The sequence below is a fragment of the Chaetodon trifascialis genome, chromosome 17 (assembly GCF_039877785.1).
Source record: "Chaetodon trifascialis isolate fChaTrf1 chromosome 17, fChaTrf1.hap1, whole genome shotgun sequence".
Taxonomy (NCBI): Eukaryota; Metazoa; Chordata; class Actinopteri; order Chaetodontiformes; family Chaetodontidae; genus Chaetodon; species Chaetodon trifascialis.
Window position 1 is genome coordinate 8,662,775 of NC_092072.1, and position 25,785 is coordinate 8,688,559.

A 25,785-nucleotide genomic window follows, 5' to 3' on the forward strand; every position below is an offset into this window, starting at 1 on the left:
CTGTAAACCACGTGACGCAGCTCTCCGTGGTGTCAGAGTGGAAAAGAAACAGGTAAATTCAGTCTCTCGCTTATTGTGTGAGCGAGTCGCTTCGTTATATTTTTCCCAATTTAGTAGTATCAGTTTAGGGTTCAGGAATTATATCCTGTTCTAAATCCGACTAGAGGGTCGACAACGAGACCACTTGTCGGTCGGTTGTGTAGCAGTGTCTAATATTGAGCCGGGTTTCTGGTCAGTATCGCCTGTTATTTATTTTCATTTTAGCGGCCTGCAGGCCTACCTTTAGCCTCGGTGATTTCTGTGTCGAAAGTCCGGCCATCAGGTTATACTAGGACAGTGGTTGTGAATGATTTTGCTAGAATGGAGGTGCAGTTTATGGAGCTGCAACTTAGCTAACCTGGCTAACTGGCTAACGTTGGCTAGCTATACGAAACGACGTTAACTAACTAGTTCGTTAATTTAGCATAGCTAACAGTCGCTAGCAGACAACTGGTGGCAGCGGAGTGGCATGGGCGTTTTTGGTTTGGTCGAACATGAAAGCTTCACTGCTTGCCAGTAGCTGATTAGCTCATTAACTTGTTGGCTATCAAGCTAATTCGGCTAACGCTAACAACTCAGCCTCGTATAACCAGTTATCGGCACTCAGTTAGCTGGTTAGCTAGCGGCTGGTAGAGATAGCCTCGTTGTCGCCATGAGGTGAAACCGTGAGAAGCGGAAGCCCACTGAGACTTCAACGCTGGATGTTTTCCCCTCGAGCTAGGTGGCTAGCATTTTGGCCATGTGGCTGGCTAGTGGAACTGGATATGTACGACGGGCCCTGGCTGTAGGCTTGTTTGTGCGCTAGTCCAAACAGGGTTTTACGTAACGTGTGCAAGATTAAAGAGTCGCTGTCGATAGCAAGGTTAAGAGTTTGTGATCGAACAGAGATGTAGTTGGTTGTCTTGAGTGTGTTTATATCTTCTCTCTCTCATTTGATGTTTAGTAAGTTAGTGTTTATCTATCGTGTGCACGGAGATCATATACTGTCGTTTCACAATGCAGGTTAACTAAACACCACCAAAGCTATTTTGATACAGAAAGTGTTGCATAAGGTTCTGTAGAGGTAAATAAGTTGGCTAACGTTATGCACTTGTAAGCCTTGAGTGCAGCAGCGCCCAGTGCACCGTGGCACTCTTGCTTCCCGGGTCAAACCCGCGGCTAGCTTTGGTTGTAGACATTGTCTACAAACGGGGCTGAAGAACACCCTTTGTTAATGTTTTCTAGGCGTCCCTGGGAACAAAGTTGATGCTGTCTTCTTGATAGCGTTGCTAGCTTCCTCCCACCGGGCAGTAACCTAGCAGGCAGTTTGAGGAAGTAGTATTCAAGTGAACCAGGCATGTACATGTCATAAGTAGGTCATAGTCACAGACCTGTAACGCCTCTCTCACCCCTCTCTTCTCAGGTGTTATTCCTTTGTAAATACTGTTATTTGTATATACTGTAAATGATGACGTCCATGGGCGGGAACCGAGCCCGGGGCAGCTGGGAGCAGACACAGGGCCAGACACAGAGCCAGACACAGCACAAGCAAAGGCCTCAGGTACCTTCACTCTCACCACCTGTCACACTGCCAAGGTGCACAATGATGTGCACCAGGGTTTTATATCAGCTAGTCAACTATTACTTTATGTTACTTTTTTTTGTGTGACATAAAGTTTGTGGTTACTTGGTACACACACCTACAACTGGGGCTGTATTACCTTGTATTGCCTACCACAACAATATGTGCTCTGTAAGAGGTTATGGAAAACTATGCCAGTTACAGCCCTATTATATAGCCTTTTGATAAATTTCCTCATCATGGTGTGTCCCTCCAGCACATTGCGTATCTTATTGGGTGCAGTCTGTTTCCCTGTTTTTTGTATATTTTGGTCATAACTTCCCATTAGTTGTTGGTCATTTAAGTTTCCCATGTCTGCAAGATAATTTAAGTGCATAGTTCCCAGTCCTTCTGTGATCATTTAATGTTGGCATATTTACGCCACAGACAAAACAATCTGTGAAATTAATCGTGAAGAATGTATATGCAACAGCAGTTTATGCATGCAGTCCAGACTATAGAGGAGTAAGAAACTGTGTTCCCTCGATGCTTTGGTGTGAACGTTAAGAACAGATGTGGTATTCACAGAAAGTCTGTGTGCACCACCATGACAGAAAAGCGTTATCAGCATAACGTCACACCATTACTGAAGTAGCTGTTGAATTTTGTACGCTCAAAATTATTCTCGAGCTAGGTGTTTGTCCTTTCTTGTGCTTCTGTTTGTTGTAAATGTTGGGTGTTTCACTCCTCTTGGAACAGGCTACCGCAGAGCAGATCCGACTCGCGCAGATGATTTCAGACCACAATGATGCAGACTTTGAAGAGAAGGTCAAACAGGTGAGCAGATGCACCTACTTTTCTCCTACTTTAGCTTTCCTTTGTAGTTTTTTTTGCACCTTTGAAAATAGACAAGAAGCACTACTTTGTGTTTTAGCATTGTTGCATAGTGTGACATCTACTGTGTTTTGCATTTGGTGAGTATGTGTGTCTCCTATGCTTTGCAGATGTGGTTTGTCATCAAGCACAGAAAGTCACTGACACAGTATTCAGTATATTATAGTAAGGCTGTGATGTTGGTGTATAGTTCAATCCGTAGGAGTCTCAAGACTGTATTGAAATCATGTTACTCTGTGAATAGCTTTGAAATGTGTTGACTAGCTGTGGTAATAAAAGAAATAATAGCTTTAGCTATATATTTTTAAAGCGTAATCTTGTATTTCTCCCTCAGTTATGAGAAAGTGACCAGGCTAATCATTGTTTCTGGTCAATTTCTTCCTTTGCACTTCTGTTAAGAGGTTAAAATCTGTATCCAAGTGTCACCCTGGTTATTACTGTGTGCTGTTGTGAATTGAATCTCAGTAGTTTCCTGCCTTTGATAAATTAGTGAACTGCTCTAGCTCATCTCTTAACATGCACTTGATATCTGCACTCTTTTTAATCTTACCAGTGTAGCTTTAGATTTCTTTTAGGTGTCACTATCAGGAATTTGGCATTAAATCCTGCGTGGTCTGTCCACATTAATGATTAAGTCAGAGTTGGAAAAACAAAACCCTTAAATGACATCATGGTCAGAAAGTTCTTCAAAGAGGTCATCAAGACCTTTTGATAAGAGAGTGTGGTACCTCTTTTCATGCTCAATAGTGTGTAATAATTTCCAAGACACTGAAAAAGGACAATGATGACAGCCTTTATGGAAAGTGAAACTTATGTTCAAGCTACTGAAGTGATCAAGATGCTGTCTCCCTGCAGGTAGCAGCCGTTCTGTTCTGTATCTAACCGTGTCCTGATGAATCCATGTTTTTAATCCATGCTTTCTGGATACGTCTACATTAGAGCCTTTTTATAAAATGAATTGCAAGCAGTGTCAGCCAGTGGTCACCTCTGTATCTTATCATGCTACTCCACCTTTTCCAGCTGATTGACATCACAGGCAAGGACCAGGATGAGTCTATGATCGCACTGCATGATTGCAACGGGGATGTCAACAGAGCCATTAACGTGTTGCTGGAGGGTAGCCCAGACACTGTGAGTATTGGCTTTGTGTGAGGGCTTAGCTCTGTGGGGGCCAGATTCTGGAGAAATCAGTGCCACACTGGCTTAGATAACTATTATAGTGGACTAACAGTTTAGGGGTAGGACTCCTGTCAAAGTTTAGCATGGTTTAGACAGAGAAAGAGACAGGGTTTTCTAGATAAGACAAAGCTTTGTTTAAATGTAAAAAGGCGCATGAAGATGACCATTGTAAACACATTTTCTGTACTTTCCTGTTGGTCAGTAGGTCATTTGTGCATGGCCCACTCAAGTAATGATGTTGTCACTGACCCATTAAAAACATATGATCAATATGTTTATTACTGTCATGCCTTATCAGTGAAATTACTGAACTAGAGGTGAAGACAGGAATCCACTGATAATTCTCAGAAATTGTATGTATGAATTGTTGATTAGTTTTAATTTATTGTTTTGTTTTGTTTTGTTTTTTAAAGATATCCTTTATTTAACCAGATAAAAGCATCACTGAGATTAAAATCTCATTTTCAAGAGTGACTTGGCCAAGGGGGAAGGATATAAATTGTTATAACAATGACCGCAAGCAATACAAACAGACAAAATACAACCATCACACACTTTAAATGAGACACAATATCCAATTGAAATGCAATACAAGGTAGTAGTATTGCAGTAGAGTCAACCAATGTGAAAGTCTGTGAACATAAAGAGATGGTCATGTAATAGTAGTACACAGAATATAGTAGTATACAAGCCTCGAAACTCAAGTGCAGCAAGGACCAACTTAGTGAGCCCTTATGGATGCATGCGAGCTTTGATATAACGGTAACAAGTAGAGCATAGGGGGGCATTGAAAGCAGACAGCGGAAATGGGTCTTGCCAGCACATAAATCAGACCTGATAAGGGGTTGTCAGCTACTTGAATTGTCAAGATGCAGGCTCAGTGGAGGGACTTTAAAATGAGCAAGTTCAATATGGCTTGCTGGGAAATTACCGACAACGACCAAAACAGAATTTGTTTTACTTTTCACTTTGTAATTTAAAGTAGTTGCTGCCAACTTTAAAGTAGTCAGAAGTAGACTTTACCACATGTTGATGAATTGTAAGAGCATCAAAACCTTTTTTAAAATTAGCTCTCTGTCCCGACCAGTTTTCTCAAGCCAATGCCAGCACTCACCATCCAACCTGTTTGTTTATGAATACATGTATTTTGGTTTTGATCATATTTTGTAAGGGCACATAATGCTGTTGTTTTGGCCGTGGTCTACAAACACCCTTAAATTGATCTCTGCTTTTCTTCAGTGGTTGTTTTCTGTCTTCGTGACTCGGCACAAAGTCGATAAGTCCTGGCATACATTGACTAAAAGGAACAACAGTGTAATGCTGTCTTTATCTCTTCCTAAGGACTCTTGGGAAATGGTGGGGAAGAAGAAAGGGGTGTCAGGCCAGAAGGAGACAAGCCAGGCAGAGACCGGAGAGGAAGGAAAAGAGAACAGGGAGAAAGGAGGAGAGAAAGATGTAGCACGTCGCCGAGGCGGAGCTCCACGCAAGGGCCGTGGAGCCAGCAGGGGACGAGAGTGTAAGTGTTTACCATCCCTTTTACTGCTCAGTTATCTTTGGAGAATACGCTTATTTGTTGAGCCTAACAGAGCGCTGATATGCAGAAAAGTATGTTTTACTGAGCATGTTCTTAGTAGTCAGTCACTGGCCTCCTGCAGCGAGCATGTTTGGATTTACAACATGAGATAGCTTCCTCTCCTGTGACTTTTGATCATTAATCAAAACAAATGCTATACTTTCAACCCATGCATCAGCATACAAGAGCCCTGTAGGACTCACAGATTTATTTGGGAGTTATGAGTGACAGTGACAGTGTCTTTTAGATGAGGTTAAGAATAGTAATGTCTTGCAGGTGCCACAAAAATGCAGTTTAACAGCGCCGGCTTGGAACCACATTAAACTAATCAGAGTAGCTTGAAAACATATTTTGGTTTGAAGGGAGAGATCAGCGTCTTGTAGATCATCTCCATTATCCCCTGCCTCAATAAGGCTAAACCGTGCTACTCAAGGGCTATTTAAAGGGTTGCAGTTGTATGTCCCTGCCTCTGCCAACACAGCAGTTATTTAATAGCTTTTCATGTTAAAGCTCTTGTTTCTGATGCCCTTCTCGCTCTCTCTCTCCTCCTCCCTCAAGTCCGTGGTCAGGAGAATGGCTTGGATGGAGGCAAGGCTGGAGTAGCTGGGAGAAATGCAGAGCGAGGCCGAAGGGGAAGAGGCAGAGGAAGAGGGACTGTGGGTGAGTGTTGATGAAGGAAATGCATCTAATCAAAATGGGGATGGGGATGGGGGTGGTTTTTTTTACTTTAACTGCTGCCATTCTTGTCACAATATTTGTCAGACTAAAAAACTGAACCAAGCACTTGTCTCCCCAGGAGTATCTGGACGGCGAGGAGGCAGATTCTCGGCACAGGGCATGGGGTAAGGGAACACCTGCATTGCCTTAAACCAGAAGGCCTTTTGTTCCACTTTTACCTGTTGCCATGGTCACCAGAGAGCAGGACCCCAGCCTATTGTTTAGCCTTAATCCTAAGGAGGGAGGACATACATCAGCCAATCGGATGGGACAGCGTGGGCTGAATATCTCTCTTCAGAGAGTGCACAGTGTCTAAACATTTTATTTAGAGTGAAAGTTTGATAGATCCATTCAGAAGGGTGTCAGGGGCCAAATTGGTTAACGTGAACCGTCTCTGCTCTCTGGTCCTGTACAACGAATAATTCAGTTGTATTTTCCTTGTTCTGTTTCACTTTGTGTGTGTGCGTGCGTGTGCGTGCGCACTTCATAATGTCAGTAGACGAGTTGGCATCTCATACTGACATCTTGACCAGCAGGTTTCATAACAGAGGAAGTACTTATCTCAAGTGTGCCGACATTCTTGACTTGTTTTTTTTTTTTTTTTGTCATTTAATGGGCGACATCATAGAAGTTGTCACAGCACGTTTCCTGCTCTTGATGATAAGCGTTCAGGTGTGATGCGATGTTGCTCTGCAGTTCTAGATCTTTAAATCTTTTTGGGCTCTGCTCAAGTAGCGCATGTGACATGATGTGGCTTTCTCGAGCAAGGTGAAAGGCTGAGTGGCTTCCTCCCAAGGGATGCCTGAATGTAATTTTCACTCCTACTGAAATGAGTGTGTACCTCAAAGCTACTGTAACAGTGCCATAAAAGTATATTTGAGGCACAGTGGCTCAGAAGTAGGCCTGAATGAAACGAGGAGTGTTACACTGCAATTCACAGATAGATGTTTGCTCAAGTGGTGGAGCACACAATAAGTATGAAGTTACAAAACCCCACGTGTCTTATGGTCTGTGTCCTGTGACGCTGTAAAAACATCTGACAGCTTTAAGTATATTTGTCGAGTGTGGGCTCAGATACTGACTTGCGTATCTCAAGGAACGCTACAATATGATTGGTTTCATATGGTTGTAAAACAAGCTTGTCTTTGGTGAGCTGAGCGCTGTGGCTTCCCACCTGCAATCGCATGCAGTGCTAGCTGAGGTGTTTTCATATGACCTAACCCCCACCTGCCTCGTGCCACACAACAGTTCTGTGATTGCTTTTGCTTCTTGCTGCTAGCAGATACAGTTTACCAGCTTGGCTTCAATGTCCGTCAAACACAGCGAGTTAAATGAAACTCACGCGGCTTTAAAGGTGGCTGTCTTAAAGCAGTTAAGGTCTGCTTAGGTGATCAGTTTATTACAGTGTGATGAGATGATAGTCGGCTGGTTTGCATCTGTGTGTGTATCATTGGTACCCTGTGTTAGTACCTTTTAAGATGATGCTCAGGCAGCTTGCACCATTCAAGTCACATGCACAGAGTACTTAAATACATTAACATAAAAATGATAGCATCCACTCAATCAGACTGAAGGAATACTGTGAGGCTGATCGCACAAGGGAAATACTGATGAATACGCTGATCAGAGAGATTTGTTCTAAAATTGTTGTAGACCTTAAATGATTAGAAGGAATATTGAGGAATAAATTCAATATTGCCTAGAAATGGCCAAATGTAGCAGATGTAGATGCAGAAAACATCACGGTGCCGAGGATCTCAGACACAGATTCAGTCACTCTTTCATTCTGTGGCCAGTAGGAGGAATGAGATCGTTTGGTAATTAGTCTGATGGGCAATGCTAGCTGGAAAACAGAAAGTATAACCAATGTAGCTTGGTTATCACTACATCACCAAGGCTCCACTGACACCGGTAGCCCAAGCCTCACTTTTGGTATATTCAAAATGCATCCATATTGTTTTAGGCGTGGAAATCATCATGGCTCCAAGAATCAGAGGCACATTCAGTATTATCATTTAATGCAATGTGGGAGCTATTCAATCTTTACATTTTTAAAGCTTTGACAACACTGCTTAAGGAGGTCTTCAGGGTTTGGCATTGTGCCATAATAGTGATTTAATAATGGAAATGTTACTATGAGACACAGTTCTTCAGTCTATCTTTCACCTTGTCAGGAAATGGGGATAGTTTTGCTCATGTATATATGAAATAGGAAGTGTTGGCTCATCGTTGCTGAATCAAATCATGGTTTTAAAATTTAAATTTTATCACTGTCCTGCAGGTTGTGAGTCTTAATTTAATGTGGATATCGTTGGCCATAAATGCAGCCTGTAACATTGCTGCATGCAGTATATCAACCTCTGCCATCGCTGGTGTTGGCTGGTGTAAAGGAGATGCATTCATCATGTAGCTGCAGTTGTATTCACTCGTACCACAGCAATGGTTGGCTCATTGACAGTGCTGCCTCTTCGGGGCAACTGTTAGCTGCCTTTGTTTTTGGATGAAAAAAAACAAGAGAGGAGATGGGAGTCCCAGTCTGTTGTATCCACACAAGCCTCTCAAAGTTAGTGTTATACAAACCCCATGAAAATGGCTGATATTGTAAGACACAGCTAGAAAAACAATAGTATAAATGTATTTTTTCTCTGGTGGAGACTGAAGTGCTGATGTGCATTGAACCAGTTAAATGGGCAATAGACAACTTTTCTGCTTTACCATATCATTATGAAGCAAATGTTGATAGAACATCTGTGTGTACATTGGTTTCCAAAAACCGTGTTTGCCACTGAGTATGACCTCCCGGGAAAATGAAGGCTGACAGGCGATCCAGTCCGGCTGGCACCATTTCTGTCTGTTTTAATGTCTCCATTATAGGCTAAATGAATGAATGAACTTGTGCTTTTCTCCTAATGTGTTCTTCTACTCCCCCCTCCACCCCACTGCCAACCCCTGCTTTAGTTACTTGTTTGCACAAAGCAGTACTCAAACTTTGTTATTCCTCCATCTAAAATGATGCAAATTTCACTTTACATCTTCAGTGAACATGCTTCCCTCTTCTCTTATTTCCAAAGTGGTGTTGATTTGTTTCCTCACAGAAGTTTGGAGCCAAATAATGCAGCGTGTCCTGTGTTTTTGGTAGTTTGCTGGCCTCTGAGGAATACAGAGAGCAATCTGTCTGTATGTGTTTGCCTTGTTCAACTTCCTAAGAAAATAACAGTGAGGTCAAATGAGACTAGCTGACTTAATTTCTTTTAATGGGGGAGATATTGAGACTGACTGATGCATTCACAGCAGCGTCCTGTATGGCTGTCTGTGTGATGGTAGGTACCATTGAAATTCCTAAGGTTGTTTAGGCATAAGCTGCATTAATGAAAAGATTACTGCATTTACTCTTGCACAGCTGCTCTCATCTAGCAACAGTTTTTTTTGTTTGTGGCTGCATTGTGTATACTTGTGGTGACTTGGGTTGCTTGGACTGTGTGTTTACACACTGTGACTAAAAGCACACTGGCTTGCCTTGCATTATAAAGTGACTGACAGGTGTAGAGTGTTTGATACAGGACTGGCACAGGCAGACTGAAGGCATTTTGCTTATGCTGTTGCTTTAGGTTGTGGTCTGAAAAACAAAAGCTTGATCTTCAACGTTTACTTTGTTGTGCCTCTAGTAATTGCCATTATTTTTCCTCTAAAGCCAGATTGATAAGGGGCCCACATATGATATTGCAGGATGTGAGAGGTGAGTTCATGGCCTGTGGTGTGTCTGTTGTTCTTGCTTTCTGTAGGGATATTTTGAGTGCCATAAAACAGGAAGATGTGGCACAAGATGTTATCAAAATAGAAAGTATTACTCCTCATTCTATGAATAGAACCTGAAAAAGATATGATCTTCCTGTAATTTGATGTTATATCTCGTCACGCAAGCCATAAATGTCCTCAGATTTGTATAGGAAGGCGGCTTGGCTTGACTCAAAACAAAAGTGTTTTACTCGATCATGTTGCTAGGTTGCACCAGCTTTAAATTTCTCAGCATATACAGATGTCTCACATTGTGAAAGATGTGCAGTACCAGGAAAGAGTTGTTGACGAACAACAAAAACAGTGTTAAAAGCTTACACCTACTTATTTGCATGTCTTGGCTGCACAGACTCTCGAAGACAGTAATGGTTTAACTTCAGTTTCTTATCATTTCCTCTTCCCGTCTTCCCACTTCAACCTCAATCACTCCTTTTCTGAAGTGTTTCTATTAGCTAAAAAGCCCAATGATGATAACAGCAGTGCTGGGGATTTATTCAAAGAGTACTGATGCAATATGCAGGCACAAAACCAACTAGATCACTAGTGGTTTTGCTGCTCTTAAGAACTGAACTGGGGTCTGCTTCTGCTTAACATTTTCAGAACTTTGACCTATAGTAGGTAAGTTCAAAAGTGGACCTCAGATTTTTGTGCTTGGGCACCTGGCTGATGTTTCTGGTTGTGTCGACAGCCCTCCACACTCAACTCTCAACCCTCTTATCGCTTTCTTTCTCAGAACATTCAACCCTGCTGACTATGCGGAGCCAGCCCAGACAGAAGAAAACTATGGGGGGGGCAGCACCTGGAACAACACAGGAAATGTGGAGCTGGAGGAGGGAGCTAGTAAGTTAATTTATTAAGTAATGTTACCCTCCAGTAAGAGAAGTTGATCTTATCAATGAAGCATCTGTTTAGCATCCGAACAATTTAAAAAAATCATGTTAAGCATTCTCAAGAAGCTCCCGTAGTAAAGATGAAAGGATGGTCGTTTAAAAGACTCTTTTTTTTTTTTTTTTTTTTTATGCTCTGCCTTGAAGCGTTCATCATCAAACGTGCACTTTTTACAAATACATGAACCCCCACACATGCCGTCTCAGAGCTTTACATCCAGATGTCTGTGTCCAGGTCACTAAAGGATTATCATCTGTTTTCATTACATTTAACTTTGATCTCCTCACCTCTGTCTTTGTCTGCAGGGTTGGAATACTCGGCAGGAGAAGGAACAAATTACCCGCCCAAGTTTGACTCTGCTCCTGGTAAATCTGCCTTCGCTCCTGCTGGTTTTCTGCATCCCTTATTCTGTTTGAAGCTCTCTTCGCCCATCACAATTAGGGCCTTACTTCTGAATCAACATTGGAATGCTGCACGGCTTTTATTTTTTATTTTTATTTATTTATTGCATGTCTGTTCATTCTGTTTAAACTCCCTATTTCTGCACGGTTGCAGATAAAGATCCGGCCACACTCACATTATCAGCGTTGAACCAATTGTAGAATTGCATTCCAGTGGTGGTTTGCATACTGTCTTGTGTGATCCAATTTCTCCAGGCCGCTGTCGAGTCCAAAAGTCAAACCTCATCCACTCATGCAAGAAGAAAGATATATAAGCATTTCCAGATTTTTTTCTTTTTTATCTAAAGAAATATTCTGCTTCAGTCCACATTCGTTGGGGTTTACTCTTTCAAAAACAACATTTTCACTGTGGTCATAAAGCTGTTTGCTCTCCTGCTTGCCTCACACAAAGGGAGACACGCACCTATATTAACAGGACGGTCTAGCAGCAGTGTGATAGCACCCTAAATTAGCTTTGAATGTGAGAAATGACATTCGGTACAGCCCTAATCACAATACTATTGCACTGTTTTTCTTTGACTCACAGGTGCTTGGAGGACTGCCACAGAGGAGTGGGGCACTGAGGACTGGAATGAGGATGTGAGTGTTTCTGGGCTTAACCTCGTGCGACTGCTGCAGCTCTAAATATAACACTAAGCCAACACCTCTAAAGAAAAATCAGAAGTTAGAGCAGATTTTAGCGCAGGTTCACTGACAGCTGGATCTCCCTTTGAATCTAGATGTTTACTTTTATAACTCTCTCTCTCTCTCTCTCTCTCTCTCTCTCTCTCTCTCTCTCTCTCTCTCTCTCTCTCTCTCTCTCTCTCTCTCTCTCTCTGCAGCTTTCAGAGACCAAGATATTCACAGCTTCCAGTGTGGCGTCCATGCCTCTGCCTCAAGAGAACGTCACCATCACCAAAGGACAGAGGTCACTTGAGCACTTTAATAGTCCAATTAATGCTTTTCAAACTGGTTGAAAAAAAAAATAAATAAAAATTTTGCTTGGTTTCACGGTTTACTTGATCAACTGGTGTATCACTTAACATACCAATGTCAGTCTGATATATGATGATTGGTGATTAATTTGTTTCTTAAACGTGAGCTGTTGGTTGGGGGAAGAATGAAATCTAATCTAGTAAATATTTCCACCTTGCCATAGGATTGACCTTGCGGTGCTCCTGGGGAAGACTCCCCCGTCCTCCTCCTCAGAGACAGAAAACCCCCCCATGGAGGCCACCCAGCCCGCCTCCTTGTCCCAGTCACTGGTTTTCAGCAACTCCAAACAAGGGGTGCCACTGTCCCAGACATCCTCCAGCACCCCTTACACCCAGCACAGCATGGTGAGACCCACACATTTTTTTAACTGTGTAGTTGAAATGATCCCTTAACTTTTAAAACTCAGTCGCTTTCCAACGACACAGGAAGAGGATAGAGCCATGACACTGTGTCAATATTGAACCAATGTAGAGCCAGGCAACTATTTAAATAATGCAAATGCTGCATTATTGTGATAACAGTGTGTCATAATCTGCAAACATTGCAGGTCAGCATGCTGAGCAAGGGTTTCGGGGATGTGGGGGACCCTAAAGGAGCTAGCACAGGGACCACTGGCTCTCAGTTTCTGGAGCAGTATAAAACAGCCCAGGCACTGGCCCAGCTGGCAGCCCAGCACTCCCAGACTGGACCTCCCAACACAACCCCTTCATCCTGGGACACCAGTGCCACCTCACTGGGACAATATGGTGAGATGACGTCCTATTATAATTACTTTTAGATATATTACAAGACTTAATATTTCAGTTGAAAAACTTCCCTTCAATCTCCTTGAACATCCCCTCAACATCTTTTTCCAGATATGAAGACTCAGCCAGAGTCTGCGGTCCACACACCCTTTACGAAGCGGCAGCCCTACCAGGCCGCCACCTCAACCTCGTCCATGTTGGATGTTTTCCTGCAGGACAAGGGCCTGCCTCCTTCCTCCTCTGTCTCCTCATCTTCGTCCTTACCCCAACAAACAACATCCTCGCCCCATGTGGTGCCTCCGCCTGCTTCCTCCCTTCCCAAAATGGCAGCAGTTCCTTCTCTAGGTCAGCAAGTTTCCCCAAGTTCTTCAGATGCCCAGAGTCCGCTGCCTTTGCAGCAACACAAACTCAAACAGCAGAAGAAGAGGACCTCTATTACAACAAAGGTAACATTCAACGTTAAGAATAATAAATTCTGGATGGACTGTCTCCTAGAAAGTGTTCAAATCCCACTTAAAATAGTCAGAGGGACACTTCAGAAGTTCATGTTTACAAAAGTAGTATGTTGCATGAAAGTAATGTCTTCTTTCATAATATTCCTCAGATTCCTGCGATGGCGGTAGAGATGCCCGGCTCAACAGACATCTCAGGCCTCAATCTTCAGTTTGGGGCGCTGCAGTTTGGGTCAGAACCGGTTCTTCAAGAGTACGAGTCCGCCCCAACCACTGCAACACCAGCCAACCAGGTTCAGAACAGTCTCTACACGAGCCCCAGCAGGTTGGTACATACCAGAACACAACTGTGCAAAGGTGTACGCAACTGCAGTGTGAATGATTTGGAAGAGGAGATTTCATATCCTGAGTAGGTCGAAAGAAACTGTTTGTAGTTATCTTTATAATATTTAATGTCCTACATTGTCCCACATGGTGACATCAGGCATCATCAAGACTCATTCTTTCAAACAACACAAAACAATACGTTAGTAAGATCTTATAATTCAGTAGCAGAGGACCGTGCTGGACAGATTTGCGTGTCACTGTTTGAAAAGATGTAAAAGTCTTCCTATTTTTTCCTCTTGTTCACCATTTGTTAGAAGTCCCAATCATAAAGATATTTAAGTGGAACTCCTCGTCTTTAAAAGTGCTTTAAAATTGAAAGTTATTATCAATCATCAAGTCAGAACCACTAATTGTTCTCTAAGAACACCATCAAACTTGACTTTGATACATTACAATCTGCAGTGAGTCAACTCCAGCTCTCTCCAACTCCAGCCAGATGGACCTGTATGATCAGAGAGCGCCTCAGACGCGGCGCTACCCCCCCTCAGTGTCCTCCTCCCCTCAGAAGGATATGCAGCCCAAGGTAAGACCCGAGCTTCCCTGTTTTTCATTTAAGCTGACAAGGAAACAGTGACATGGATGCTACTGTCTGCATCTCAAAGCCTCCGAAGCTAACAGTTTAGCAAGCTGTGCAGGAAATGCCGAGGCAGAGTGACACAGGAAAACATGACACCATTGGGAATATTAGCATTTTCCTCAGACGATCGTGTCACAACTTCTGAGCTCGGAGCTTTCAGAAAATGTCTTCTACCACACCGGGGGGGGGGGGGCGTTCTTATGGATTTATCTTGTGAACACAGTAAACACGACCCCATTGAAAGGCAGCATTGCAGCAGTGATTGGCGTAGACAAAGTGCTTGTCCACCCCGCCTTTGGTCTTGTGGAGCTCAGTACTTGTGAGAGGCTTTGATTTAATACACGCGTCTCCAGTTGTATCAGCTGTAAATACTGTCTGATTAAAACCTCTGATTAAAATTAAGAGCTCCACATGAATTGCATCCACAGAGGTCACAAGTCTTCAAGCATCATAGAAAATTATAAAAATGATTATAGTTGTATGTATGTTGTCCTATTATGTGCATTGAATGTAGAAACAATGGGACGCCCTCTAGTACTGAATTCAACACATTTTTTGTATGTTTCAGGGGTCTCAAGGTTTAAAGTCCCTGTTTTATCTGGGTCAACCTCCTTTATTCCTTCATCACTAAACTCATTTACTGATCATTAATCCAAAGATTATGAAGCGAGCAGATGTTCTTAATAAACTGAACACTCAGTCGGTGCCAGTGGTGTGACTCTATCCCCTCATTGTTCCAGCTTTTTGTTGTTTTCTGAGTTGGCAGCGATTGTAATGCGCCTCTGGTTTCAAACCTGACCTGCAGTTAAAATACTCGACATATAAAACAACCTCTTAGTTTCCAAGAGCCCGGCACACTTCAGCTTCTTATCAATGGCCTGTTTCCATAGAAACCTGTGAGCTCACCTTCATTGTTGGTTTTACAGAACGGCTTCAGTTCGATACAAGCGACACAGTCTGTGGAAGGTAAGTGTGTGTTTACAAAGCTCTTCTTCTCCCGAAAGCCTTGTTGAAATGGTCTGAGATCACTCTGGATTGGAATCTGCTCCAGAAGTCTCTTGTGTCTCTCCACAGCTGCAGCGGGCTCTGCAGTATCCGTCAAGTCGGCCTCTGATTCAGTCACGCAGGCATCTGTATCCAGCATGGGCACTTTGACTGACAGCCCCGCCTCCTTGTTGACTGCATCCAATCAGACATCCCTTAGTGCTCTGGGGCACAGCGAGGACCTGCCTCCAAGCACCATTCCCCCTCCTCAACACAACAAGTGAGATGTAGCTAAATTAACACATATCATTTAGTACTTAAGTAGTAATAATAGAATAAACTCACAAAATACAACCATGCATCTGTTGTAGTAAAACACACTTTGTTGAAACAGGAACAACGCTCACAGGAACCGTCGTGGTTAGTCCGTCCACTCTTCCCTCACTTACTCTGGTTTGATTGAAATAAATCTTTGATTCACAGAGCTCGCTGAACGTGAGTCTGTTGCTGAGCAGCAGCTCTTATTCATCCTTCGGAGGCGGTCATTTAAATTACCAAAATAAAATGACAAAATTCAGCTAAAAAAACAACAGGCCGTGGACTGAGCCAATCGCAGATGTTCGTCCAATTGCCAACCCGACTCTGAACCTTCCTGTCTTTAACTTTTTCTTTTCTTTTTTAAACAGCTCTCACCCATCACAACAAAACAACCTTGCACCATCTTCAGTCCGGACCTCCAACTCAAGCTTACTGGTCAGTCCTTCATGTGTATTTCTTAATTTATACCCATCAGGTGGATCGAGCATGCTGTCTTTTGCTCTTTATGATCATTGAAAGAGAAGATGAGATTTTTTTTTAACCAGACAGACAGCATGAGTTGTGCCAACAGGCTTATGTAGAACGATGTACCTCCCTTTATCTGTGTAAGCCTTTTCAAAGCTGCATTTCCTGTGATGGCAGTTAGACTCATTAGATGTCCATTCACTCTAATGGAAATGTAATCTCATCAATCCTAACCACATCTTTTCCTCCTCTTCCTTCCGCCTCTACAGCATCCCAGCGTAGACGGTGACTCGAGCCTGCACTCCTCCTCTTTTCCTTCCTCCGTCTCAGCCGTTCCGTCGTCATCAGTCCCCTCCTCCTCTTCCTCGGTGGCTGCTGCGCAGGTGTCGCTAGGGGCCCCTCAGGCCTCTTCGGTGGGCTCTGCCACAGTTTCAGCCCCCTCTGGCCTCGGCCCCGTCAGCAGCCTGGCCATGGGCCTCAATACTGCCTCCATGGGTGCCCCAGCTGTAGCAGCCTCCACTATGTCAGTCTCCACGACGGGCTCGGCCATTCCTTCTTCAGCTACTTCCTCATCGACACGTGGCTCTGCATCATCCTCAGGTTAGACACGAGCACAAGCTCAAAGTCAAAAAGACACTTTGTGAGATTGCTCAGCAAATAACATTTTAGCTTTTCCTTTTCCCCTCATGTTGTCTGCCTCCTATATTTCAATTTGTGCTGTCAATATGCAGTTAGCCTTAGCGGTGAGTTAATTGTAGCCTTGGTAATCTGCTGTCAGGGCTTCACAGTCTGAATAACTAATAACTAAGTTCTGAATAACTTATAGAACAGGGTTCTGTATGTGTTCATAGTCAGGTTTCAGCATAAATTTGCCATTGCTGCAGGTCTGCCTTACCCTCTTGAGTTGGCAGAACAACAAATAATTGTAGGAGAGCATGAAGCGGAGCTTGTTTGTGGCGTTAATGCTGTTGTGGAATCCCTCCTTTCTCACCATTTTGATCAAAGCATTATAATATTGACCAGGTGATAAATGATTACCTCTAATCTTCTTGTGCCTGTGAGAGCTTGTTGGTCATGGTGATCTTTAACTGTGCAACCATTATGGATGTCTGTGTTGTCAAGTCAGAAAATTGATTTTCTGGCAACTTTCTGTGGTTTAAATAGATTTTGCGCTGCTGTTTCAGGTGGTTGTATAAATTTGTGCTGTTACCCCGCAGTGGTGCATCTATGGCGAAAGATTGCTTGGGAAGTATTTGCTTTTGACAGCAATCATCTTTTCATTAAAAATCCGATAACAGACTGTGGCCCTTTACTTTGTATACGTGCAATGTTTTTGTCAGAACTGGATGGATAAATTGGTTTCCATTTCCTCACAGTCACTGGTGGGGGGTTTCCATGATTCTGACTCATCAGCTCTCCGTTTGGTTGCTCTTCTGAAGCTTTTTTTTCCTCAGGGTCATACTCTCTCTCCCTCTCTGTCTCGCTCTCTCTCACACGTTAGATCTCCTCCAGTGCAGAGTTCGTCACGTGGTGTATTGCAGTCTTGTCATTTACTGATGCAGCTTATGGAGAATGATTGATCGTGCTGCCCTTCTTTGTTTCTGTAGTTTAAGTTGTGATTTGACGGTAGCAAATATAGATGCTTACACACAACATTTTCAGTGTGCATAGTCAAACAAGGAAAATGGATATTAGTGTTGACTTGTTGGGTAAAATGCTGTATTTTTAAATGTTTTTCATGGCTCTGTGTTAACAGGGAAAGCACCTCCAAACCTGCCACCTGGAGTGCCCCCTCTACTGCCCAACCCATACATCATGGCTCCTGGACTACTGCACGCCTACCCTGTAGGTTTCTGCCAGGGTCAAGTCAGTGTTTGCACAACCTGAGCTTACCTGTACTTACCAGAGTTCATGTTATATAACATAACTATGATATAATAACATGGTTTTCTGGCACATTTTGTGCTTCGTCTCAGCCTCAGGTGTACGGCTATGATGACCTACAGATGCTGCAGACAAGAATACCGCTGGTGAGTTTGGTTTTGTGAAAAGTGTAAAACTGCTGCAGTGAAAACATGTGCACAAGTCATTGCTTCATGGTCTATATTTTTCTTTTTTTTCACTATTTTTCTCTCTCTCTCTCCAGGATTATTACAGCATCCCTTTTGCAACTCCCACAACAGCACTGACTGGCAGAGAGGGCAGCTTGACGAGCAACCCTTACTCTGGTGAGCCAGTCGCTAACAACTCTGTAAAATGATAATCCTCACAACAAATACAGTCGGATATTGAATTTACTTTTTGTTTGTTTTTGTTATTGTTGGTAGGATTTATCTAGATATAATCCCAATGAAAAACCCAAGGAATATTTGGGAATGGTATTTGTAGTCCAGTATGTCCCCAGCTGCCAACCTCCCCTTTCCTGTGTTTGCAGGTGACCTATCGAAGTTTGGTCGAGGTGATGCATCGTCCCCGGCTCCAGCCACCACATTAGCTCAGACACAACAGAACCAGACCCAGACGCATCACACCACACAGCAGCCCTTCCTCAATCCCGCGCTGCCGCCTGGCTACAGCTACACGAGCCTCCCATACTACACTGGCATGCCGGGCCTGCCCAATACGTTCCAGTACGGACCTGCTGTGTTTCCGGTGAGAAAACTTAAGTCTGGCTAATCTTTCATTACAGTTCTTCTCTCTCTCTCTCTCTTACCAAAGCATTTTGTCAGTGATACAGTTAAGGTAGAAAAAAAAAAAAAAGCATGTTGCAGTGCATGTTGATTAAAGTGGAGTTCCTAACAGTTGCGCTGGCGCATGTAAGATCTTCAGCGGGGAGCACCAGTGCTACCTCGGGTTCCCTTTTCTGTCTGTTCAGTTTCCTCCCTTGATGACAGTACATGCCGTGGTGTCGTTTCTGTCCAGGTGGCTCCTACCTCGTCAAAGCAGCACGGTGTGAATGTCGGCGTCAATGCATCAGCCACACCCTTCCAACAGGCTAGTGGCTATGGTTCCCATGGATACAGCACTGGTGAGGCACTAAACCATGTTGAAACGGCATGTTTAGAGGGGTCATGCAGGTCCTGCTCTACATACTACTTGCATACCAGTAACTGCCGACTGAGCCCATTGATTTGTCACTTGTGTGGAGTGCATATTTCATTCGAGCTGTGCAGCATTTACAAGCATAATCATGACACTTGTGCAAAGACGTTTGTTATGCTTGTGTCAAGGCAGCTGTTAATGGTTCATAGAACATTCTTGCTCGCTGACTCTCACGTGAACTGTTGACCTCGAAGTTGAACAAAACGTCTTCAAGTTGACCATTTAAAGTTCAGGTTTCGCTGTGTCAGAATGTGCATCTTGTATTTTTTGCTGCTTTCATGACGACAAGAAACGTCTGTCGCTTATTTTGAATGGCCTCATGATAAAATGTATGGAACTACCATTTCAACCGGATGGTATTAGGAAGATGTGCTTGAACAGGGGCGCCTGGTGATACCGGTTGAAGCAACAGAGGGGTTAGATTATTGGTCTTCCATAGCTTGCTTTGCTCATTCCAGAAAGTGGAGTTTGCCCCAAGGCTTCACCTTCCACCACATCTCCTGCACACACATTCATCTTAAACGCACCAACAAATGGCACACCCATCGTCCTCCCATGTTTCCTCATATCCCTTTGAGCCCAGTTTCTCTCAGCTGTTTCACATTCTGGCAGTGGCCTTCTGGTGTCTACTCCATCACTTTATATTCTTTTTTTTCCTTTTTCAGTGGTACTGTATTTTATATTCATACTTTAATTCATCACTCAACATCCACCTTTGGTCACTACATGTGCGACACCTATTTGTTCTAAGCTGCACCATCTGCTGCTTTCTGCCGTCACCCAACTCAAGCTCACTCTCCAACCCCACCCCTCCCTCCCACACACACACACACACCCTGCCTGCCCCCTCACTTCCCCCACCTCCTCCCCTCAGACTTGGGTCAAATAGTACTTGCAAATGACGTTGGCGTTGAATCTGACCTGCTTGCTGTGCCGGATGGGCAGGCTTTACCACACAGGACAATGCATTTGGTGTCAAAGTTCAGATAATTCCAGTTAAGTATACAGGCATCAGTATAGCTCCTAGAGGACTTGACACTATTTGTATTGTCACTGTTTGATAAAACCTGTTCATGTGGTGCACGGTTTCAAACAAAACGCTATGAATTATTTGCAAATGCTATCTGAGGCAGGTCTGCTTCCCCTGCCTGGTGTGTCTAACGCTGTGGGCTGCGGCTGTGTGTCTGACTGTTGCAGGCTATGAGGATGTGGGCCAGGCTTCAGGGAGTGGGGATTTCTGTAAGGGCGGATACGGCACTGCCGTGGCCGCTGCCGCTTCTGCACAAAACAAGCCAGCCAGCTCTGTCACCGGGCCTGGAGTCGGTGAGTGCCGCCACATGCCAGATTAAAACGACAAGGAAAAAAACCCCTGTCCCTCCCGTCTTCCTCCTTGTGTCACCAACCATCCTTCTCCCCCTCTTTGCTCTTGTTCCTTTGCCTCATTGCTGATGAGCTGTGCCTGTGGGAAGACCCATCACACGACATACGCTTATAGACAGCCCAGTGCAGCCTGCCTCTCTTACAAGCCTCGTCTGCCATTCTGTTACCTGTTCTCTTCCAGAGCAACTCATCTGCAATCCAATCTGGTCTATGTATCCCAGACAGTTGTACTGCGTAATTATCAGCTTTAGAGTCGAAAATGTGGCAGGTCACAAGGGCTGTGGCTGCCATAAACTGATGAGTTTCTCTGGTTGATGATCCCATTTTCCTTCTGTGTTGCTTGCTCTCCACTCATGTTGTCATTGCTGCTATGTCCGTCTCCAGAGTATCAAGTTCACTGTCCTGTGGGTGAAATAGGTTTCAATCAAAGAGAGAAAGGGCAACAAAATGTCTCGATCAAACAACGCTGTGCTATGTAGAAATGTGTGTGGATTTGTTTTAATTATTATTACTGATTACTCTTTCAGACATGCACCTTGTTGTGTAAATGTGAAGGGAATTTTGTATGTTGTTCTCATGTCAAAATAAGCACCCGAGGCACTTTTTCATGCGTTATCAGTTTTACTAGCTTGGACCGAAGAACATTTCTGTAACACAAGTCTGAATCAAATGGCAGATGGCATTAATGCAAGGGTTACACGGGCACACGGGGATGAGCTGTCCTCACGCTGACGATGGACGTTATTTACTGTTTCAACAGCAAAATGAATTTAAAAAAATCCATCACTGATGCAGCCTGTAAAAGAACTCAAAGCACTCTTCTTCCTTAAATCGTTACCACTGTTTTCTAGCTTTCGATGCCAAATATCGCATCACCACTGCAGCTATTTCCATCACGGTCATGTCTTAATAAAGCTATAAAGAGCATTTACATAACTGACTGAATGAAAGTCATTTTAAGTCAGTTTGATAGATACAGAACATGGAGCCAGCCATGCTACATATTCCATGTTTGTAAAGGGCTCAGCTCAGACCCACTCTTAACATTAAAATTTAAATTTCATTGTATTGACGTTAGCAGCCACAATGGTTTTGGACCAAGGCTTTCAAAACAAATTAAAATGACAAGTGTTGAAAAAGGGGTTTTGAGAGTTTAAAGGGTCAATGTATATCGATTAAACCTTGTCCTTTAAGTTGTGTTCACACTAAAATCTGAAGTAAATGTTGGACTTGTCACATCGACCACCTCCGGATGATCTTCTCATCCTCTCGCTCACAATTTTTTGCCAAAAATCAAACGTTGAGGGACTTTAAGGAACTAACATTTTGTTATGTAAATGTCACTAGAACTGAGTCTTGGATATGAGTCTCCTCCTGTCCAGTGTCCATCTTGTTTTGCACATCAGTTGACCCTGTTTTGCATCTCCATGGCGATACAGGGGGACAGTGTGTGCCAGAACAACCACAGCAGAAACCACCAGATACAGTCAGATTTTAACCACTGTGGCTGACTGGAACTGATACGCTGCAACACCATCTTTCTCAGCTCTCTCCCTCCTCATCTCACCCCTCTTCATCTCCTCACTCTCTCTGCTGTCATCATTGAAGGGAAATTCTGCAAAAATCATCTATGAATGCTGACACGTGTTCATACTTGAGATTTCCAGGGATTCTGCTTTGTTTTGAGATACATGATCTTTTTTTTTTTTCTCAGACACTTGAATTGGAGATATTATCATAGATATTAGATTCCCAGTATGTACAACATGGTAGCAAGTATGCTGGAGAGAATCTGAGTATAACCATGTGGCTGGTCATGGTTTGTTGGTGGGTGTCACCGAAGTCTCCTTTACATGCTCAGCTTTTCCAGATTTTTGGACTGATTTTGTCTCCTGTCTCCTCTGTCTCTGCAGGAGTCTCTGTGACGTCAAGCAACACGGGGGTACCAGATATTTCAGGGTCCGTTTACACAAAGACGCAGGTAATTACAGATCATGCATGGTTAGAAGAATATTTGCAGCCTGTTGTCAGAGGAAAGGACCCCACCACATCCTTACAAGTGGTGAAACTGCATTAAAATGACATTAGTCAGCCGCTGAAACAGACCTAATATAGTTTGCATCAAGCATAAAATATCTGTTCTTTGTCTCGCTTCCTCCTGCAGTCGTTTGAGAAGCAGGGTTTCCATGCCGGCACGCCAGCAGCTTCGTTCAGCCTGCCCTCTGCTCTGGGGAGCGGAGGACCCATCAACCCCCCGGCTGCCGCTGGCTACGCCCCGGCGCCCTTCATGCACATCCTGGCACCGCACCAACAACCCCACTCTCAGATTCTGCACCACCATCTGCAGCAGGATGGACAGGTAGTGCACGCGCTGTTGTTGTTGTGTTTTTCTCCATCCTTTGTGCAGGTCACACCTGTGGTTCAGTTCAGTCAGACACTTTGTTTCTCTTTTCAAATCTAACAGCTCAGGTTTGGGGGGAGTTGTGTCACAGCACACCCGTGAAATGCTAGCATGGACGACTTGGTGTGAAAGAAATACCTAACATCTTGTATTTGGGGATATGAAGGGTTTTAACCAGATGCCAAAGGTGGACCTAAAGATATTGCACAGCCTGTCTGCAAGCTCTTATATGGCATTTAAAAAGGAGTGTGAGCATTTTATTTAACATGTTTAAACATGCTGTGTCTCCAGTTTAAACAACCGCTCTGTGTATCTGTGCTTGGTGTGACAGTATCACAGCATCATGTTGTGTTTATCAGTATCATTAATATCACAGTTCAAATCATATCCATAAAATGAGCTACTCTCACGGATTGCAGAGCAAAGCTTTGGCGAGCAGGCATATGAAGAGCGGAGAATAGATAGAAAAGAGACGGCAAAGTGGTTCATAATTGAGGATTTAAAATTCGCTCGTCACTGGTGCTGATTAACAGAGCTCAGCGGGAGGACGTGCCGCTCCGTCAGAAACGTCTCTAAATGCGCAGCAGGGAGCAGATCTAGAGATTATTTTCATAACATCTTAGCTCTGATGGTAAGTTAGTTAAAATCACCTAATGTCAGTGTAGGAAAAGCAGTCATTGATCATCTCTTAAGTCATTGATTAAGTATCATCCCGATCACCAGTCGGCAAAAGACTATTAACTCGTTTATTAGACAGTTTTCATCACTGTTGTTTTGCATCAGTGGCACTTACGTGTGGAGAAACCAGATTCTGGTGACTCCACTGCTCTCTTCACCGCTGTCACAGCGCTTACTAAGAGTTATCAGCACTATTAGTTGAGACTGCAGCTGCAAAGTAACTGCTGACAGGTAGAAAAGGGGCAAAAAAGAGACGTTTCGTACTCTATCACCACAAGGGGAAGAGTTGCTGTGTGTGCACTGTGCACAGCTTTCACACCAAACCAGAACTAATGTAACACGTTTAATGTAAACGGGGTGTGTAGCTGAAGCGAATCCCAGCCCCCGTCCCTGTGAGGCTTTTACATTCAGGTGAAAACAGTTGCACTAACAATGAGTAAGACAGATTAAAACAGAACACAGTGCATGTGTCTGTGTATGACTGTGCATCGACAGACCGGTGTGAGACAAACTCTGTCCTCTCTCTGCAGAGCGGCACTGGACAGCGCAGCCAGAACGCCTCCATTCAGCAGAAGTCTCAGATCAACAAGTCGGCATACAACAGCTACAACTGGGGGGCAAACTAACATCCACCGTCGCAGCCCCCCCACCACCACCACACTGTTGACAGAAGCCAGAAGGGGGCTCATCACTCCCTCCGCAAAACAGTCTCCACATATAAACTCCCTCTTCCTCCTGCAGAGATTCCCTCCCCAGTCTCTTGGCCCAGCACTCCTGCAGCTCTGACCGCGGTCAGAGGTGCTGTGCCGAGAGAAGGAGCACTGTAATGATGCATGGATGGGTGGGAGGGACAGGAGGGGCTTAGAGAGAGAGGGGAGAATGGAGCTTAATGGTTATAGAAATACACCGCCAAGAGGTGAAATATTGAGTGTTGGGAATTTGTATCGTGTTAACCCCCACCCCTGCCCCACCCCTTTTTTTCTTTCACTTGTATGTAACATAGAACTGTTTTCTAAAAGAATGAATGTGTTTTGGTTTTTTTTTGTTCTTTTTGTCTTTTTCCCCCTTTTTTTCCCCTTGCTGATGGGGGAGGAATTAATATCTGAAGGTGGGGGGGACAGGCTGGTTTTGTATTTCTCACCCTCAACTCCCCACTCCTTAATTTTGATGGCAAGTCTTCCCCCCTCCCACACAAAACACCCAAACACAATAATTTGCTTAATTGCTGTTAAAAGGTTTTTTTTTATGTCATTTTAAGTTTGAAGAAACAATTCTCTAAATTGGTAGAGTTGTGAAGTTTATTTTTTACCAAATATAGATATATTATATATAAAGACATATAAGCGAGCTCACTGGCTTGGACTGTGAGGAAAGCGTGTTTGTCATGTGACTGCGTGCATGTTTGTACACACGGGGGCTGTGGGTTGTGTACTGTGCTTTGTTTTCTGCTTAGCACAGGATTTTTCATGATCCAACACTGTACAGTAACTGTTCCCATGAAATATAAATATGTTGCATAAAGGTCCCAGCTATTCTGCAAGAGATGTTGAGAATGATTTCCAAGGCCAATACACACCCAGTCTGCCTTCCAGTGTGTTTTATTTTTTGTCTCTGAGGCCCCCCTCCCTCCTCCCCCACCTCCTCCCTGCTCCACCACCTGTCCCCCATTATAAGGAAACCTGCAACATTGAATACTGATGGACAGAATTGTACTATGGGTTTTTTTTTGTCAGTGATTTATTTTTTCTTTTTGTACTGTGCGTTTTAAAAAAAAATTTAAATGGATAAACTTGTCTTGTACATATATAAAAAAAACACAAGTACTGTAGTCCCTGTTTGTTCGATGGCTTTCTCCTTTTCCTTCTCAAATCCTTGCAGACTTGTTAGCTTTTTGTTTCATATATTTTTTTTATTTTGTAAAAATATATAAATATTAAGTAAATAAACAAGAAAAAGACATTTTCATCATTTTGGATGTGAATGTCTTTTAAGAAACTATATTTGTTTCTCATGTGGCTTGTAAATACAGCAGCATCTCTTCCTCCAGCGGTTTGACAGGGTTGACGTGTGTGTTGCTGAAGGCTGGCCTTAATTCATCTGACAGCTTGAAACGTTAATTCACCGATTCTTGATATCAGCGGAACAATGAAGTGACAAATGCTGGAAGACAAAGCTTGTGCCATCAAGTGTTTGGCACAAGTGAAACCATCTGACTCACAGGCTTTGGGTTTGCT

The 25,785-nt window shown here is 43.5% G+C and overlaps 1 protein-coding gene across 9 annotated transcripts; it reads left to right on the top strand.

Moving 5' to 3' along the window:
* Positions 1–25,551, top strand: ubap2l (ubiquitin associated protein 2-like). 9 transcript variants are annotated; one of them, XM_070984247.1, is made up of 30 exons: positions 1–52; positions 1,442–1,579; positions 2,339–2,416; positions 3,494–3,604; positions 4,994–5,168; positions 5,784–5,885; positions 6,022–6,067; positions 9,634–9,678; positions 10,471–10,577; positions 10,931–10,990; positions 11,613–11,665; positions 11,908–11,993; positions 12,225–12,405; positions 12,609–12,807; positions 12,919–13,253; positions 13,412–13,584; positions 14,049–14,169; positions 15,150–15,189; positions 15,298–15,487; positions 15,894–15,960; positions 16,260–16,590; positions 17,747–17,835; positions 17,967–18,020; positions 18,137–18,218; positions 18,425–18,642; positions 18,913–19,018; positions 20,290–20,415; positions 22,386–22,453; positions 22,637–22,831; positions 24,082–25,551. In XM_070984247.1, exons 2-30 carry the CDS (start codon positions 1,484–1,486, stop codon positions 24,175–24,177), a joined length of 3,630 nt encoding a protein of 1,209 aa, XP_070840348.1. In that variant the 5' UTR covers positions 1–52; positions 1,442–1,483; the 3' UTR covers positions 24,178–25,551. The 9 variants fall into 9 exon arrangements, with proteins under 9 accessions (XP_070840348.1, XP_070840351.1, XP_070840355.1 ...); XM_070984246.1 differs by lacking the exon at positions 1–52 and adding an exon at positions 99–231; XM_070984248.1 differs by lacking the exon at positions 1–52 and adding an exon at positions 99–231 and having other exon boundaries at positions 14,079–14,169.
* Positions 25,552–25,785: the final 234 nt, after the last annotated feature.